The 20,819-nt window shown below is 32.1% G+C and overlaps 1 protein-coding gene across 1 annotated transcript; it reads left to right on the top strand.

Moving 5' to 3' along the window:
* Positions 1 to 18,521: 18,521 nt before the first annotated feature.
* On the top strand, positions 18,522 to 20,593 carry LOC132036557 (xyloglucan galactosyltransferase XLT2-like). Its single transcript, XM_059426914.1, has one exon. It carries the CDS (start codon positions 18,746 to 18,748, stop codon positions 20,375 to 20,377), a length of 1,632 nt encoding a protein of 543 aa, XP_059282897.1. The 5' UTR covers positions 18,522 to 18,745; the 3' UTR covers positions 20,378 to 20,593.
* Positions 20,594 to 20,819: the final 226 nt, after the last annotated feature.

Genomic DNA, 20,819 nt, shown 5'->3' with positions numbered 1-20,819 from the left:
TTTTACTTGAGATACATTTTTAAATTGAGACTTCAATTTCACTTGAAGTTTTAGTATCTACAATCACTTAAAGTTTTATTATCTACAAACAATTATGATATTTACAAAAATTAAAATATTATTTATGACAAATCAAGCCTAGCTAAGGCTTACCGCAGTGCAAGTGAAGCATCTTCATGCTTTAAAGTTTAAATAGCTAATGTTCGAACTTACATTTCATATTAATTTAGATTTGCACTAAATATATCTATTGAGGAGAGTAAATGCTTTTTATCGAGATGTTTTTTATTTTCATAACTCAGAACATGAAGCTTCTAGTTAAGTAATAATCTCACCGTTATCTCATGATTACTTTAAAAAAATGACTAGAAAAAATGTTATGGAAAAAAATACATACTTGTATCTCTTCAAACTACGAGCATAATATTACATTGCCGCCCAAAAAAACTAAAATGATCATCTCATGATAATCAAAAATAAATTAAATTTAAAAATAAATTAAATCAAATCGTTCTATTTCTCAATATTTCTTACTTGCTATCTGAATTTTTCCCAAAAGAGAAATGAAAGAAAATGAGTGGATAGAGCTTAAGTCATCAATCAAATCACGTTTCAAAATCTGAACATTTTGAACCAATGCCACTTAAAAAAAAAAAAAAAAAAAAAACATCAATCGACAATATCTATTTTTCCTTTCCAAGTTTTATTAATTTTGTATCTCTATTTTTCTTCCCCGCCTTCCGAGTACTAGCCAAATATGATTATTAATTTATTTTTTTTGGGCAACCACTAAGAATGCTTAGTGGGATATTATATTAATAATCAATTAAAGTATAATAGAGTTCAAAACAATAAAGCAACAAAACAAATGCAAATGACCCGACAATCTCTATCCATGATTGCTTTCTACCTTGAATTTGGTCTTGCAGCTATGGACATTTGGTTGTAGCATAATACTTTTCCATGTAACTTTGGTATATATGCTTGAAAAAAACACACGAATTTTCATTTGCATAAGTTTGGTAAATCCTTAACGCTCGATTTGGGATTTTCTCAAAGTTATGCCGGAATTGATGTGGTTGTTCATCTTCTCTAACTCTCATCGAAATTTAAACTTTGCCTTGCGAATTTTTTTTATTGTTCGACGATTTAGCGAAGGGCAAAATTTAAAGATTTAATCAAATTTTGTAACTCACTTTCTTTATTATAAGCCAATGAAATGCTTTTTATCGAGATGTTTTTTATTTTTAGACTTCTAATTAAGCAATAATCTCACCGTTATCTCATGATTACTTTAAAAAAATGACTAGAAAAAATGTTAGGAAAAAATTACATAGTTCGTTCTCTTCGAGACTACGAGCGTAATAAAAGCATTTGCCGCCAAAAATATCACCCTAAAATGATCATCTCATGATAATTAAAAATAAATTAAATCAAATCGTTCTATTTCTCAATATTTCTTACTTGCTATTGTTTTTTAAGAAAATGATGAAAGGTCATCAATCAAATCACGTTTCAAAATCTGAACATTTTGAATATGGTGTATTAAAAAAAAAAAAAAGCATATCGACAATATCTATTTTTCCTTTCCAAGTTTTATTAATTTTGCTTGTACAATGATTATCAATTTTTTTTTTTTTTTTTTTGGGCAACCACTAAGAATGCTTAGTGGGATATTATATTAATAATCAATTAAAGTAACAAAGTTCCTCAAATGACCGACAAAGACCTGAGCCTCAGTTGAAACCAAATTTAGGAAAAGTAAGTTAAGGAACTCATCGGAACCGCTGGTCCTCAGCTTCACCAGAGGAGATGATGCCGATTTCTCCGACATGGAACAACAATTCGTTATCTACGTATATCATATGTTAAATCTCGGATAAATCAGATCAATCTCAAATTAGATAAACTCTCTTTCAATCTCTTAGCTTTCTCCGATTTGGTACGAGGTACGGTAGCTCAAAACACATGAATGCCGATTTGGGATTTTCTATTGATGTGGTTGTTCATCTTCTCTAACTCTCATCTCTGAGCTATTGTTGACGATTCAGCTATAATCACGTTGTAACTCACTTTCTTTATATGAACCCATCTGAATTTAGACCTTCCTCTTTGTTGTATATGACTGTATTTGGTATTTCTCATCAAGAATTGATATTGAACACCTATTATAGTTGTTTAAGCCATGAAAGGTTGCAACTTTATGTTGTTTACTTAGTATCAAATAAAATGATTAATGCTTGTACAATGTACTTCACTTCTCATTTACTAACAAATCCTCAATGGGATGAGCCTAAGGCTAATACCACCATTAGAAGCCTCGCCAGTATTTGAGTTGAAAAGTCAATTATATACATCATTGTTTCCCGTGTTCCTAGGATTCTTGATTCTTATATTTGGTACCTATGCCTTGTCCAAATTAAGAATTTTCCTCCCTGCACTAGGCAGTTCAGAAAAAGTTGAAAATCTTGATGTACCTGCAAAAACAAAATCTAGGTTAGTTAAATAATCAGCTAAGGTGTTCCCTTCCCTGAACACATGTTGAATAATCACATTGAATTCCTCCTTCAACACTTTACTCATTTTCACTTCTCTGATAATACACCATGGGGGCTTCCAAATACCATCCACAACCTTCTTCAACAACAAAGAATCAGTCTCCAAAACTAGAGGATGAAGTTCATGTTCTACACAGAAAGCCAGCCCCATATCTTTAGCTTCAGCAATAACATTTGTATTAATACCCAACTTCTTGCACTCTGCATACACTAGATCACCGTTCCAGTTCCTTATACAAAAACCATATGAGCTAGGCCCAGGATTACCTCTTGAAGCTCTATCAGTATTACATTTAATCCATCTCTCATTGGGAAATTTCTAGTAAACAATCTTAGTGACTATTCTGGGCTTATAATCCTCTAAGAATCTTACTAGATCAGGCCACAGGAAAGGAATATTCTTAAGCCAAGAATACTTTAATTTAGAAAGATAGCATAGATTGTTATTAATCTCATGTTCTACCCTTTTAAATCTCACCTTTCTCCCATGCTCAATAGCATTCCTCATTTTCCATAATTCCCAAGTTATCATACCCGGAACAACATATAGAATTGGCTTGAGTTTTTCAGCACATCCAATCTTCCACCATGTTCTTATAACGTGATGAATTTGCACCAGATTGAACTGAATTCCCACTGCATTTCTGAAAACTTTCCAAACTGCTGATGCAAAATTGCCTGTTAAAAATAGATGCTGCATAGTTTCCTACTGTGGTATAGTACAACAATAACAAGCAGAAATCACATGAATTCTCATTCTCAGTAGCTTATCTATTGTAGGCAATTTGAATTTCCACAACCTCCACGTGAAAAAAGAAATCTTGAAAGGAACCCCTTTAATCCACAAGTTTTTATAATCCTCTTCCTCAAGACTCCTATGCCTCAAGCGCTATTAACAGTAAACTTTTCTGTGCTTGTTGGCATCCACCAGGGCCTATCCCAATTACCATGTAAATGATCAACATGAATCTCTGATTTAATGTGATCAACAATTTTACGTAGGAAAAGATTGTTGCAATAGATCCTCCTTCCATTGACCATCCTCTATCAAATCAGCTACTTTTTCCTAATCCTCATTAAGACGATACTCAATGGGTACGACATAGTGCGAAGCTCCCAATTTGGTCCAATTCTCATACCACACATATGAAGTACCTCATTTTATTTCCCACCATATTTCATGTTCTATTTCCTCCCTTACTTGTCACATCTTTTTCCACACTTGAGTCCCTCCTTTCCATTGTGTTAAAGTATGAATCACCTTCTTGCAATACTTGTTCCACATATAATTTGCCCATAAAGTAGCAGTTGTTCTAAATCTCCACCATAGTTTTGCAAATAATGCATTTGAAACATCAAATAAAGATTTAAAACCAAGTCCACCTTCCTGAGTAGGTAAACAAACATCATGCCAAGTTGCCCAGTGTTTACTCCTTCCCTCATCCTTATTACTCCAAAAATTCTATTACGCTCATTGATCACACACTTTGGAGGAGCCAGTACAGAAAGAAGGTGAATAGGCATACTCTAAAGAACACTTTAATCAGTACAACCTTTCCACCAAAAGCGAGTAGTTTACCTTTCCAGGAATGTAATCTTCCCTTTACTTTCTTAATGAGATCTGAATAATATACCTTTTTTTTCTTCTTGAATGAAAAATAGGACAACCTAAATAGGTAAAAGGAAATTGCCCCTTAGCAAACCCTATAATCTCACCAACTGATTGTATAAGCCATTACTAACATTTGAGTGCATGAAGAAGGAACTTTTCCTTTTATTGATTAACTGCCCAGAAGTTTGTTCATACTTGCTTAACACTTGTATGATCAATTTAGAGAATATGAATCAGCAGATGAGAAAATGCTAGTGTCATCAACATATGCTAAATGGTTTAAAGGAGAAGACCACTGAGGCATCCCATATATATTACAAATCTGTCTTCAAATAGAGAATTCAGAGCTTTAGATAAAACCTCTGCTGAGAGTAGGAATAAAACAGGAGATAAAGGATCTCCTTGTTTCACTCCTCTTGTAGAATGAAAGAAACATGTAACTTGACCATTCACCAATATAGAATACCAATTATTAGCAATCAAACTCCTGATCAAATTGATTATGTGCTCAGCAAAACCCATTTTTCTAAGCACATGCGATAAATATTTCCAAGATACTCTATCATAAATCTTGGCCATATCCAATTTAATCACAACATTAGCAGGCTTCCTTCGGATTCTGATATCTGATACTATCTCTTGTGTGAGCAGAATATTCTCAAAGATGCTTCTTCCTTTCACAAAACCAGATTGATTTGAAGAGATCAAACCTGGGATAATACTTTCCAATCTATCATGAATTACCCTGGAGATCACCTTGTTAATAAAATTGAACAAACTAATTGGTCTCATGTCAGAGAAAGTCTGTACAAACTGCTTTTTTGGGAATGAGAACTAAATTAGTATGAGTAATGGATTTGGGTAACTCAGCCCCATCAAAAAATGCTAATACTACTGCAAGCACATCTTCCCCCTCTATATCCCAACACTTCTGATAAAAAATACCTATAAAATCATCTGGTCCACTTGCACTATCGCCATTCAAGGCAAAAACTGCATTCTTTACTTCTTCCATTGATGGTTATGAACATAATTTCATATTCTGCTCAAGAGTCACCAAGCTAGGAACATGTTGACGTAATTCAAAATCATTTACTTCCCCCTCTTGAGTGAATTGCTTCTGAAAAAAGTTTACTGTTTCCTCTGTGATAAGTTGTATTGATTCCAGCCACACATTATTAGTATTTTAAATTATGTTTAGCTGCAGTTTCTTCCTCTTTCTAGTGACATAATTGTGAAAGAAACTAGTATTTTTATCACCTTCTGAATACCATGAGAAACCAGCCTTCTGCTTCCAGTATTGCTCTTCTATACTCAAATACTTCTTCAATTCAAGTTGAGCTTTTTGCATAACAATTCTGTTAGTAATACTTGGATCTTCTTCAAACAATTCTTCTTTCACTTTTACAATCTCCTCCCTCATTGCTAGCTCTTTAAAGATATCTCCATAGGTCTCCCTGCTCCACACTGATAATGCCCCTTTAAGATTTTTCAATTTCTGTTTGAAAGTCAACATAGGTGATCCCACAAAATCAACATTCCAATGTTGAGTCACCAGATTTTTGAATGACTTATATTGAGTCCAAAAGTTCAAACATCTAAAAGCTTTTTTAATTGAAACAATCTGTTCTCCACAGGTTAAAAGTAGATGAGCATGATCAGAACCAGTTCTTGAAAGATGCTCTACTTCTATCTGTGGAAGCAAATTTTGAAACTCCATGTTCACCACAATTCTATCCAATCTCTTAAAAATACAATCATCAGTTGTTCTTCCATTCCACCAAGTAAATAGACTTCCTTTGAAACCCATATCAAATAGGCCACATGAATTGATATAGAATGCAAAATCTTCACATTCAGCTAGAGTAACTGGCAAGCCTCCTAGTTTCTCTTCCTCAGATATCACCACATTGAAATCTCCCCGAACCAACCATGGCAAAATTATAGAGGCTTCTAATTGGTACAGATCATCCCACAAATTTAGTCTTTCCCCTTCAGTACAATTAGCATATACAAATGTAGCAATCAATTCTTTATCAATGGTCTAATGGTGGAGTTTCAAAGTAATTCGCTGCTCTGAATTCTTAATAATATCCCATTGAACTGAAGCATCTACAAATACCCAAATCTTCCCATTTATATTAGAAATGGCTGATTTCATCCCTAATCTTCTCCTGTACTTTTGAATATGTCTACAATTCTGAAAAGGCTCTATCAGAGCCACAATGAAACACTTCAGCTGAATTTGAATGTTGATTAGTCTATGAAAATCCTGTAGTGTGTTAACAAACCTGATGTTCCATATGAGAGCTTTAGTCATCATTTAGTCTTGGCTGATGCAGTTCTCTTTGGCAGCACCCTTTTAGCTTGTAATGCTTCCTGATTTTTAATCTTTTTCCCACTAATAACTAGTGCCCTTGGAGATATATCTGCTTCTCTAGCTACTTTATGAAAATTATTTGATCTGCTGTTGACCTCATTTCCTCCTCCAACTGTTGTAGCTCCTTTGATGTTTTTTGTATCTCTTCTTTTGTCACTTTGTGGGCCACCATGTCTTGTAAGATAGCTTTTGATTGCTTGTTTGCCATCTTAACTTTCCCCTGACTATGTTTAATTTCCTGATTATCAGTGACTATTTGAAACACTTCTTCTGAAGTACGATGAGACTTGGCTTGCTTAGAAGTTGTAGAAGTGCTTTCCAGCTGCTGTGAAGACTCTACAGTCATGTGATGTTCGACAGGATCTACCAGGTGATTTTTATTTCCATCCCTTACTTCATTAATCATATCCTGCTATAAACCAATATTGAACTCCTCAGGTACAATTAGTAGATACTGAATGTTCTCCCGTTGACTGTAATTATCCTCTCCCCTTTGACATGACTGTGCTAGCTTTTCTGCTTCATCATTTGTATTCTCTATATTGTTGTCTTTCTTATTCGATTCTTTGCAGTGTGGTATCATCTGGAGGCTCCTCTTCCTTATTTTCATTCTCCTTCATGATATTTGCCTTGCTCTCCCCAGTACTTAAGTCTTCCCCATTACATATTGATGCACAAGATGATACTTCCTGATTTTCTTTATTTTCATGCTCTTGGTGTTTGTCTCGGGACTGAATTTTAGTCCCATCAACATTTTGTATCTATCCGCTTTCAGTCCCAAATCTTCTTCCTTGTCCTTCACAGCCTCCTGCTCAAACTTCCCCTTTCCAAGTTATTATCATTTTCCCCTTTACCATCTTGACTAGCTATTGGATTCAATTCTTGTGAAATGGTATTCCTAGAATCAGTTAGCTCTTCCTCCGCTATTCTTTCTCCCCATTTATTTCCAGATTGTGCTTGTTCCATGGTATCACTTGTGTGGTATTCCCCTTGTTGGTTGAGGACTTTACCACAACTTGCTTCTACATAAGGTTTTTGAACTAGTCCTTTTTTCTTCTATGCATTTGTTTTTACGCACACTTCTCCTTATTAATTATCTGCTTTTGTGTACTGTTGGTAACTGTATTTTGATTATTGTTGTTTTGCTCCTCATTATTCACTTCCTCTCCTTCATTATTTAAGGCAGCAAACTGATTATGTGTTTGTACCTGTGTAATTGCATGTTCTGAATTTGCAGGCTCTTTTCTCTCCTTCTCATCCTTTTCCTTGTTTCTATTGTCCTGCTTAGCATACCTTTCCACTTGTCAAGATCTTTATAGGATAATTGTGCTTCCTATTCTGATGAAAATTCTCCTCTCTCTCTGCGGCTTTTTGCTCTTGTCCCCCCTGTTTATTGCTAATTTCTTCATTTGTTATATCCTGCTTGATTTCCTCACTTTTGTTATTGTCCTCCTCCTTTGCAGGCCTCAACTCTGGATTTAACACTCTACATTCCATCTCATCATGTCCTTGCAGCTTGCATTCAAAACAATAACAATATTTGGGAATATAGTCATACCTAATGTTAACTATTACAGTTCTTTCTTCCCCTGTATCTTCGATATTAATGTCCATTTCCACTTATTTTGGTAATTTAGCACTCAAATCAACCAACACCTTTACCCTAGCACTACTTGGAAGAGTCTTTTTAATTGTTGCCAGATCCAAATATATAGGTTTTCCAACAGCACTTGCAAGAGAAAACAATGATTCTTTTACAAAAAAAAGTAGGCAAAAGATTGGGAAAAGATATCCAGGCCATAACTTTTGTCGTCTCCTCCTCCATTTTAAATTTTGCATCATAGATCAGTGGTCTCATTTGATAGTAATATCCATCCCTTGAATTGAGAAAATAAGATCCGTTAGATGTTAGATTTACAAAGTCCTCCATCGAAGCAAGCCTTATTTAAACATCCCGTGTCTAAACACCCCAATTCTACATTCTCCCTTCATACCGCATTGGGATGGTATGATCGTTTGTAATTCATCAATCTCCGGCCATCCATATGAAAATTTACCTATAACCGCATACTTTTCAATCACTGTCATCCGAGCAACCCCCGCTTCAGTCCATCGAACCCTCGGGATTTGACATATATAACAGTCTTTATTTCAATTGGATCCACTTTGGTTACTGTTTGTACAATATCTCTTTTTAAAGTAGGCTTCTGAGTGATGTCAGTGGAGGTACTAGTGGCATTTGTAGGATTATTGTTTAATAGTGGAAACTCAGAATTGAAAGTAGGATTATTGTTTAATAATGGGAACTCAGAATTAGAAGTGAGATTTATTGGCATGCCAGTCTCTAGAGGGAGCTGGCCGCCGGCCACCTTGACCATGACCAGTGTAATGATCAAGAATTAGGACTTCCGGCAGATGTGGCTACATGAATAGTAGTTTGGTAGAGGGGAGAGAAGTTACTCCAAGTCTACAATGACTATCCTCCTATATATTAGGATTCAACTATTCCTCATTAATTTACTATATCAAGTGCACCAAAAAGTTTTTTTTTTTTCATCCTCAAGTGAATGATGCAGAAGAAAGGCGTTTAACCAGCAAGTCATGGAGTAGTTTTGCACCAAACAGTTATAATACCACTAAGCATACCGTTTTCTTATGTGTCAACATTGTTATTTGGTAAAGTCAAGTAGTTTATTTTTCTTATTTGCCGAAGATTATTAAATTATATAAAGTGTAAATATAAAACTTATTAGTAATGTAACTTCTATTTTTCTTATAAAAATAAATTACTATCTAAATTACTGAAAATCAGATACATATACTTTCGCACTCTGCCACCTGTCATTTTCATAACCAATTTCAAGAAGACACATCGACATAAATAGCAGCCAACCAAAATAATAGTCAGCAATTGTATACTTTTTGTATATTAGTGTATAATATAGATAAAATATACATATTTGATACATAATAATGTATATTTTTTTTTATGTATTTGATTAGCGAATCTAATTATTTTTAACTGACCGACCAAATGTATAACTTGCCCTTTCAAAAATGCTTATTAGTTGGCGGGCTATTCGGACTTATGGGCCTTTTGGTCTGTCAAGGTCCAGACTTTAGTGTGGATACCCCATTTTGTTCGGGCAATTCGCGAGTCTGCTTTGGGGTGGTCTTTAAATTTTTTTTTCATATTTGAAATCTTTAAATTTTGTCCTTCGAGAAAACCCATAGGTTCTGGTTCGAACTCACACACGGTCAAAATTTTAAAAAAAAATCGCAAGGCGAGTTTAAAATTCGCTATGCCGCGCATACACTTGTGAAGGAATTACAAAGTTATGCGGACCGTCTGTATGCCTAATGGGCGGACTTGGCATAAGTATGCGGGTCCGTATAACTTTGATAATTCCTTATAAGTTTATGCGAGTCCGCATAAAAGTTTGTCCATTAAAAAGTATACCCCCGTGCAGACTTTGTCTTGAAGCACATATATATATATATATATATATATATATATATATATATATATATATATATTTTTTTTTAACTTTTCAAGGTAAACTTTTAGTAATGCCTTAACTAAAAGTGTGTCTATAAAACATAACTAAAAGTATCTTCCATAAGGCGTAAGTTTTCCTTAAGGCATAACTAAAAGTTTGCCTTATAAGGCAAAGTTTAAATTTTTATCTATGACTTTGCCTTATATATATATATATATATATATATATATATATATATATATATATATATATATATATATATATTTTTTTTTTAACTTTTAAAGGTAAACTTTTAGTTATGCCTTAACTAAAAAGTATGCAAAAAGACATAACTAAAAGTATGCCCATAAGGCGGAACTTTTTTAAGGCATAACTTAAACTTTGCCTTATAAGGCAAAGTCTATGCCTTAAGAAAAAGTTCTTGCCTTATGGGGCATAATTTTGTTATGCGCTAACTAAAATTACGCCCCATAAGGCATAGCTAAACTATGTCTTAGGAAAAATTACTGCATATGGGGCGGACTTTTAGTTATACGGATCCGCATAACTTTAGCTTTTCCTTAAAGATTGTATGCGGATCCGGCATACACTCCCGAATTTGTCTTGCGAAATTATTTTTTTATTTTATGCTTGAGCGGGGGTTCGAACCCGAACTTCATGTATTCGCCCGCCTTTTCGAGCGAAGGGCACAACTTAAAGACCGAATATGAGGAGCGAAAATTTAAAAATAAATAAATTTAAGGGCAAAATTTAAAGAATATGAAAAGAAGGGCAATCCGCGCAAAAAAATGATTTTGTTCTGTCTGTAGTCCACCTTTTTTTTTTTTTTTTTTTTTTTGGGCCATTCAAACTAATTGGACCATTAAGCCATGGTCCATGCAAGTTATGGTATTGGGACAACATTTTTTTGCGCGGATTGCCCTTCTTTTGGGGTGGTCTTTAAATTTTGCCTCATGTTGTAGTCTTTAAATTATCACTAATATTCTTGGTCTTTAATTTTTCCCTTCACGTTGCAACCACCGACGTTCACGCGAGAAATCATGAGGTTCGGTTGAACCTCACATTGACATAAATTAAAAAAAAAAAAAAAAGCGCAAGGCAAGGTTTGGGTCGCGTGTATCGGACCGGCGTACACTGTTAAGGAATTACCAAAGTTATGCCGGACCCGGCATACTAATGCCTTATGGGCAGACTTGGTATAAGTATGCCGGGTCCGGCATAACTTTGGTAATTCCTTAACAAGTTTATGTCGGATCCGGCATACTTATGGGCAAACTTTTAATGGGCAAAATTTTAGTTAAGCCTTAACTAAAAGTCTTTTCCTAGTTATGCCTTATGGGGCAGACTTTTAGTTAAGACACAACTAAAAGTATGACGCATAAAGCGTAATGTATAAAGTATACGCGTAAGATGGAACTTTTCCTTAAGGCATAGTTAAAAATTTGTCTTATAAGAGAAAGTCTATGTCTTAAGGAAAAGTTATGCGCTATGGGGCATACTTTTAGTTATGCCTTAACTAAATGTACGCTGTACTAACTAAATATAACGTAAGGCATAACAAGGAAAGACATTTAGTTAAGACTTAACTAAAAGTTTGCCATAAGTATCGGACCGGCATAAACTTGTGAAGGAATTACCAAAGTTATGCGGACCGGCATACTTATGCCAAGTTTTCCCATAAGGCATAATTATGCGGTCGGCATAACTTTAGCGATTCCTTAACAAGTGTATGCGGTGGGGACATAAAAATTTAAACTACTGCGCTTTTTTTTTTTTTAAAATTTTTTTAAAATTTTTGGTGAGTGGGGGTTCGAACTTGGAACCTATGAATTTTAGCCGAAGGGCAAAATTTAAAGATTTCAAATATGAGGAGCAAAATTTAAAGACCACCCCAAAAGAAGGGTAATTCTGCGAATTGCCCTCGGGACAAAGACTGTCTATGGATTATTAAAGAGTTTGTGTTTTGTTTCCTAGTTTTCCTTTTCTTTTCTTTTTGTTTGGGAACGAGAATAATGGGTGAAATCCAAAAATTGCATATTTTCAATCTTTGTAGTTGAAAATCGTAAAGTCCACAGGTGAATAAATGTCAAAATGTCATGGAGTTTCACGTGTGAAATTTAAAATTTTATAATAGTGATTATTTTTTAAAAACAAGTTAAAAAGTGGCTAGTAAACACTATTTCAATAAACATAAGTCGTAACTTATGACTAGTAGCAAAGGTGAAAATAGAAGAGGTAAAGGCTTCTGGTTGGATTTGAACTCTAGACCTAAATTATACAAAATGACGTCACAATATATTATAAATTACAACTCACATGTGAAACAGTAAAAGTCTCGATTTTTAAGAAACGTCTACCCCGTTTTTTTGGAATGCGCCAAAAGGTACATGTACATCTAATGAGGAGAAATTGAGGAAACTAACGAGGAGAAATTGAGAACTTGTAGACCATACTCTACAGCTTCTTCTTTTTTATCTTTATTTATTTATTTGGGAAAATATTCTAGGCAGTACGAGCAGCCTTGGGGCTGGTAAGCTGTCCCTTTTGGATCCATTTCCTAGCGATAAATTATAGTAACTACAAATGTATATTATTATATGTCACTAGTTTTGATGTCGTATATGAGAAAGACATAAACGATAAATAAGATAATCATATTGGGACAATAACATATCAATGTTTTAAACCACATTACCTGTGTGGTTGTATTGTTGGTCAATCTGTACACGACGGGTATCTCTGGTTCAAATGAACCAATTTTGGAACTTTGCAGTAATTTGCCTATATATTCAACTTAATATATTTCCAACAAGCAGCTACATGTGACCAAAAGAAAAAAAACACAGAGAAGGAACCAGAAGTATCTAAATGCTTCAAGCTAAGTGAAGAAGGATTATTATTCCATGTGGTTGTTCGTAGAATAATTAAAGTTGAACATGCTATACATCTGTCTTTGTACTTATCATGCATTATTTAAGGTTCTGGTAATTTTATCAAGTGACTGGCCACTAAATGTGTATGAATTCTAGTACCAGCTGACAAGTTAAGAATCGACACTCTTACAAAACAGATTAAAAATAAAGAAGAAGAAGAAGAAGAAGAAGAAGAAGATATAAATTCAGAAGGGTCAAATGTTTAGTATTTTCGACATTTCTTCTGATTTTTATGTCAGCGATTCAACCAAACAAAAATATGCTAAATTCTAACTTGATTCTATTTGTTTTTTGAATATGTTTGAGTTTTGAAATATATTAGTGATGGCAAGTTAAAAACAAACAAATAAAGAAAAACCTTATTATGGCTCTCAAAGTGCGAGCTTCATCTACAATATTTATTTGAGAAAATCACCCAAATACAACTTTTTCAAATGGTAATTAAAAAGATTACAATAACTTTAAAAAATTACATATAATACAAGTGTGTTTATTCAAAATTTTAACGTTTTCTTAATTACAAGTTTTAAAAAACGGGTTTCCACATTTAGTTTTAAAAACGGGTTTTCCACATGTTAAGAAAATAATTAATTTTTTCAAAATCAGTTTTTTTTCACATTTTGGCAAGAAAAACAACGGATTTTTTTATATTCATGAAAATCAAGATTTTTTAAGACATTTTAAAAAAATAATATCAATTTTAACAAAATTTTTCTTAAAAAAAAAAAAAATTTTTTTTTTTTTCTTTTTAATATCATTAAAAAAAAAACATATCCATTTTTTACTTTAAAAATCTTTTTTCAAAATCAGTTTTTAAGTTTTTTTTTTTTAAAATGTAATTTTTTAAAAAAAAAAACATTTTTTTTAATGAAAATTCAGTTTTTTATTTTTATTTTAAAAAAATCAACTTGAAAAAATAAAAAAAGAAGAAGAAAACCATATGTCTATCTACGTTTGTTTGTTTTAAATAAGTTTAAAAAGACTTTTTTTTTCTATTCATTTTCCAAAAATACAACTTTTTTATTTCTAAAATATCTTTTTAAATTTTGGAGTTAATAATTAATGAATTTTTACTTTCTCTTTCTTTGATGATGATTCAATTATTTTTTGAAAAGACTTTTTCTTCTTCTTTCATTTCCTCCTTTTTATTCTTCTTTTTTTAATTGAAACTAAAATGAAATTTTTTATTTGAATATATTAATATTAATAAAAGTACATGAAAAGATATGATATATGAAAAATATGGTATAAGAAATGTACATGAAAATATACCTTAGAAGGTATATGGTATATTCAAATTGGTATATTAAACTGAAAAGATGATAACAAAATGTTCGTGAATATAATAGTAGAAATTAGTATATTTAAGTTTGTATATTATATGTAGTATGTAATATAATAATATTATATATAGTACAGTACATAATATAATAATATTATTCGTGTATATAGTATATAATATTACGATATACCTAATATATGAATATATTACTCTATGTGCCAACCAATTGTACTCTACAATAACATATAAAGTATACAATATACAATATATAGATAGAATAATATAATTACTTATGGATTACCACTAAAATAGGATCTTAATTAATAATTGACACCCCATCCCATTAAACTTGACTTCCTTTCTGCCATCACATATTTACTATTCAATTTTTTTCTCTATCTTCCATGAAATAGGAAAATTAAATCAATTAAATTTATATTTGTATATATTTAATATAATAAAAAATATATGCCTAATATATAGAATAATGTATGTGGTCAAAGATATATATATATATATATATATATATATATATATATATATATATATATATATATATAAAATACTTTTTTTATTTAATATACACAAGAGATTATTTTATATATAGTATATATTAGTTAATATACATAAAAAATAATATTATATATAGTATATAATAGTTAAATATACATATATATAAGTATAAGAATATATATACTTGTTCAAGGAATTGTATAATATATATCATATAAAATAGTATACTATTTTATGGATTAATGCTAGCTGAGTATATTGGGATGTTTAGAAAAGTAATTAATGTATTTTGATATGTATTTAATTTGGTTATCACTAATATAGGAAACTCCTTATTATTAGCCTTTTATTCATAGCAATATTTTTTTATTTATGGTATAAAATTATACATATGCCCTAATATAGAGTATATATTGTAGATTATGTAATTTAGTTAATAGTTATAGATCATGAAATATCTTACTTATTTACTTGTATTTATGTAACTTCCCCTATTTATTTAGCCAACTTAGTTCTTTTTCGTGCAAACAAATCAACCGCATTATTTTATTAAATAAAACAATGTCAAAAGCAGAACCAGTTCATAAGCAAAGAATTAAATAAAACTAAAGTAGCATTCACGATTGCTAGGTGTAGGCTATCAAATACTTTGATTTCGAGTTCCAACTAAATATTTGATAGTTTAATGATAATGAGTTGATTTTAGAGACTCAATGCTCATAGATCTACACCGACTAATGGGAACTAATTTATCTAGTCAATGTCAGATCCGGTTTTTCTTCCTTTATTTTTTTTTTCTTATTTTGAATATACCATCCCTAAATTCTCGTCAATACATGTGTCAACTTGGGGTTGACAAATTACAGTGGTCTTTTATTTAATTATCTATCTATTTTCCGTTCTATACTAAAAAAAAAACCCTATTTTTCTTTTGGTAATTTTTTTTTCTTCGGAAAAGGGCCAAAATTACCTTTTAATTATGGGAAATAAAGTACATTTTTTGGTATAAAAAATGTCTTCGTCGTCTAAATATGAACTACTCTTCTAACAGCTTAATCTTAAACCCTAATCCTTATCTAACTCTAACCTGGTCTAAGAAGCCAAGGATTAGTTTCAAGATGCAGCTGTTAGAAAATAATAGAAATAGTCCAATTTTTAGATCGCGAGGAACATTTTTGATATCGAAAGGCAAAAGTGCTCTATTTTCGATAGTTGAAGGATGATTTGGCCTTTTTCCCTTTTTTTGTTTTCCTAGTTTTAGGGTCAGATGGAAAGTTATTGACTTACGTCATGGCTTTACACCTTTTATTACTAGCCAAGCCAAGCTCATCTAATAGTTCTGAGGCAAACAAAAAAAAAACTTGTCTAATATAGTAGCTGATTATTAAACTGAAGAATTTAAGTTAAATGCAATTAACTTTTAAATACTTATACCATCTGCTTGCTTACTTATAAGTATTTACATATCTGGTTGCTTATTTAAATTTTAACATGATAAAAATAGTAAAAGAACGTACTGTAAGACAATGCATATAACTTAAATTAAAAAAAGAAGCAATTATTCTGTTATTAAAGAATATGAAACTTTCTTATTTAGTTACATTTGATCACTTGGCATATATACTTTATTTAAAGTCCCTCTTTTCTGAGGACTGTGTAACTTTTTTTTTTTTTTTTTTTTCAGATAAAAGGAAATTTATTAAGAAGAGTCTAAGGTGGATCATGGTATCTAAGCAGGATTAGTACTGAAGAAAAGTGAGAGCAGCCTTCACTCTTCACACTCCAAGAATAATTTGCCTCATTCGACTTGCACTAAAATGAAAATGACCATACTGTCATTGCTTTCATTTTTTTATTTTTTATTTTTAATAGTTTTAATAATAGACAAAATACCTAAAACTTTGTTTATATAGATGTAACTTGATCATGCACTGTTTTGCAAGTTTGAAGAAATTCTGGGGACAGATTGAATAAAACTACCAAAATTTTAGTAGACAAGAGAAGTTAGTGCAACAAAATGAAGGAAAAGATTGCTCTTTTTACTGCATTCTCTCATGCGTTATCTCGTGATTTTGTGCTTCTCCAAGAGCTACACTGACTGTATAACTTCTCCAAGAGAAATTAGGCACGTAACAAAATGTTCCAAATTGAATCTATACTTTCCTTATCCCTTCATCTTTCCTTTTGTCTTTTCTGTTATTAATTTTTTCAGTCTTTTCTGGTATTGGTAGAAGTGAAGAACTTTATTCCTGAACTTGCTTCATCCTAGCACTAACATATTCTTGTAGTGTAATTTGGCTTTTATGTATTAACAGTCTGGACTTTTTATACTCTCAATGTAATTAAAAGATTATTACACGTAACCAATTCATAAAAAGTGATATTAGTAACCAGTAAAATAAAATAGGAGTTAAAAATATAATAATCGCGTAAATTTTTATATTGTTACTCCGTTAGAGTACATAAGTTGAATTCATTTTTACATATTCGTTTCCATAGATCATTGTGCAATTATGTACATGTTTTTTTTCTTCTTAACAGGTAAATTGTGGTAACATTTTGAACCCAAGCAATGATATAAAGGTTCTTGAGAGTGATATAACCTATATGAGCAGTCAGTTATACATGGAAGGTTGTTGAAAATAAAATTTTGGTGTGAAAATAACAATGTTACATGTTAAATGGTCCTAAGTTATCTTCATATTCCATGTTCAAGGTTTCAAATGGACTTTAGTACACCCATTATTGCTGTCATAATCATTTTTGGTGCTATTACAATAACGTGGACGCACCTGATTGATCCGTTGCCATCGAAATAATAGTAATACTTAATTATTCATTGATTCCCAAAAGAATTACTTAAGTAATCATTAAAATATTACACAATCATCTAATCTTTATTTCGAAACGCTGACCTCTTCTCAGTTGTACAGTAGATTGTCTTTCCACTTTGCAAGAACCAACCAGGAACAAACACATATATACTTCTAGAAATTTTTACAATTGTAATTCCCCATTCGACACTCCACTTGATATGTTCTTTTGTGCTTCAATAACATGTCTTTCAACTTGTCTCTTGGGCCATTGCGTTTTGGTCGTCGATTAAACTTACTATCGCTTGTTTGTAAGATTTCTCCATAGATTTTAACTCGGCAGCGTATAGTTTTTATGTCGTGGTAAAATAAACCTACAACAATATGTAAAATTATTTACAACAAACTTGATCATAGTATAATCAAAGCAATCACTTTAGCTCAAAAATATTATTCAAAAACATTTGTCATTTAATTTTAATTCAGAATAACAATTGACAATCATTTTCAACTATACTTTTAATATTAGAGAAGGAGTAATAAGAACACATAATTTTGAGAGGAAAAAGTCTATCCACTTTTTTTATTTTTTATTAAATGAGCGTGAAAAAAGTTGAAGCAACAATCACAATAGGTTGAAGGGAGTAAGATAGAAGGAAAACACGTATGTCAATGTATATAAATTTAAAATTTTCTTCAAATATATAAATGATTTAAGTCATAAACACTAGTATCAAAATTAATTTTTACACATTTAATGAATTTTAACAAGTTATAACATATTAATACCATGTTTACCACTTAATACTTATCATAAAAAAATTACACGTTTATCTTATAAATAACTTAACCATATAGATACCTTTAACATTAATACTGTGCGAATATAGAACATACACTCACACTACTATATAAAAAGTGTAAATGACCTATCATAAAATTTCTCCCACCAATTTAGTACTTTCCCTTTCTCCTCTTATTGACTTATATTCTCTACTTTCCTTATTGTTCATCCTCTTCTTCCTCGATTATTCCCATTTCAATTCATTGATTTGTTTACTTTATGACATTTTCTTCTCCTCACCACAACATAAGCATCTAATTGAGTGATAACGTTTCAACTTCCAGGCCTAGTAGCCATTACACTGATAATAATGTTGCCATCTGAGAATTCTTCCCCTAGGAAGGCATTCAAAAAACTCAGAAATTCCTTCCATTTAATCAAATCTCAAGTTGGATTTCATCATTGTAAATGGTTTTTGCTCATCATTCTCATCCAAGTTACCTTCATTCTCTTCCTTGCCGGAACTTCCTCTCCAACCACCCCACCCCAACAACAACAACAACAACAAAACTTCCAAATCTTAAAACCTCACCATATTCACAAGCAAAAACACAACAAAAACCAAGTCCAAAACTTGCAAGATTCGAAACCCAAAAACGAACACCAGATACAGAGCAAGGGCCAAGTTAAAAACTTTCAAGATTCGAAACCCAAAAAAGAACACCAGAAACAGTTAGCAAAAGCTAAGGAACCCCACGATGAGTGTGAATCTGGAAGAGTCTACGTATACGATCTACCAACAAAGTTCAACAAGGATCTTTTAAACAACTGTCATGATTTAGACCCATGGAGTTCACGTTGCAACGCTGTTTCAAACGGTGGTTTGGGCCCAAAAGCAACTGGACTCGAATCCATCGTGCCCGAAAATCTCCAGTCCGCTTGGTATTGGACAGACATGTACTCTGCTGAAGTCATTTACCATGAAAGGATATTAAACTACAAGTGTAGAACCTTAGACCCGAAAAATGCTACTGCATTTTACATCCCATTTTATGCAGGACTTGCAATTGGGAAAATATTATGGTTCACCACGGCAAAAGAACGAGATCAGCCTAGTGAACAAATGTTACAATGGGTTAAGGAACAACCTTATTGGAATAAAAATAACGGGTCGGATCATTTTCTCATGCTTGGTAGATTAACATGGGCTTTTCGACGAAAAACTGATGATGATAACGATTGGGGTACGAGTTTTTTAAGAATGCCGTTGATGAAAAATGTTCTACGTTTATCGGTTGAGAAAAACCCGTGGGATGATTTAGAGGTTAGTGTACCTTATCCTACAGCTTTTCACCCTCAGTTTGAAATGGAAATTAGACAATGGCAAGATCTTGTTAGGTCGCGTAATCGTTCTAGTCATTTTTGTTTTGTTGGTGCTGTGAGGAAGAAAATCAAGAACGATTTTCGCGAAGTGTTGATGAATTACTGTAAGAATGAGACTGGTTCTTGTAAAGTGGTGGATTGTTCTGTTGCACATTGTTATGACGGAGCACCAGCAATACTAGAAGCATTTTTGGATAGTGATTTTTGTTTACAACCAAAAGGAGATGGATTTACTAGAAGATCTATGTTTGATTGCATGTTGGCAGGTTCAATTCCGGTTTATTTTTGGGAAGGGAGTTTTAAGACTCAATATGAATGGCATTTGCCTTTGCCATCAGAGGATTATTCAGTTTACATGGATCATACTGTAGTTAGAAATGATACTTCGATAGTTAGAAAGGTTCTTGATAAGTTTAGTAAAGAGGATGTTAGGAAAATGAGGGAAATTTTGATTGATGCTATGCCTAAGTATTTGTATGCAAGATCTAATCAGGGATTAGGGAGTAGTAATGATGCTTTTGATATTGCTATTGATGAAGTTTTGAAGAGATTCAAGCAGCAAAGGGAACAAAAACAAATCTCGGAGAAAACAAGAAAAGATGAAAATTCTGTAGAATAATGCAAGAAGAAGGTACATGACATTACTCAACAGGACCTTTAATCCCTCATTCTTTTTTTTTAAAGCGATTATTTTGTTTTTTTTTGTTTATCTATATAAATTCAAAGGGAGCTGCATAACTTAGAGGAAAAGAAGATATTAGCTGAATAAGCAATTGCATTTTGTTACATGTAAATTTTCATCATTGATATAAATGTTACATGATACTTTGCTGAATTAATGTCCTTGCAATTTCAGTAGTAGAACTAGAATGTACGAAGGTTATTCAATTCGGGAAATCTAAGCAATTTCTGAGTAGAGACTTTTTATTAAAAGCATTATGAAACAGGGGGTATATTAATTTAGTCAACTCTTGCTTATTTAGTGTATGCAAATGTTTTTTTCTTTTTCTTTCAGTCTTCCTTTTTCATTTTTATTAACTTTGAGGTTAATAAGTATTTGG

This window comes from Lycium ferocissimum, chromosome 11 (genome assembly GCF_029784015.1).
Source record: "Lycium ferocissimum isolate CSIRO_LF1 chromosome 11, AGI_CSIRO_Lferr_CH_V1, whole genome shotgun sequence".
Classification (NCBI taxonomy): Eukaryota; Viridiplantae; Streptophyta; class Magnoliopsida; order Solanales; family Solanaceae; genus Lycium; species Lycium ferocissimum.
The sequence above is the reverse complement of the archived record's forward strand: the minus strand, read 5'-3'. Positions and strand labels throughout refer to the sequence as shown.

Bases quoted from the DNA above. Each gene is read 5' to 3' on its own strand.
- LOC132036557 (XM_059426914.1), top strand. From the start codon at position 18,746: ATGTTGCCATCTGAGAATTCTTCCCCTAGGAAGGCATTCAAAAAACTC.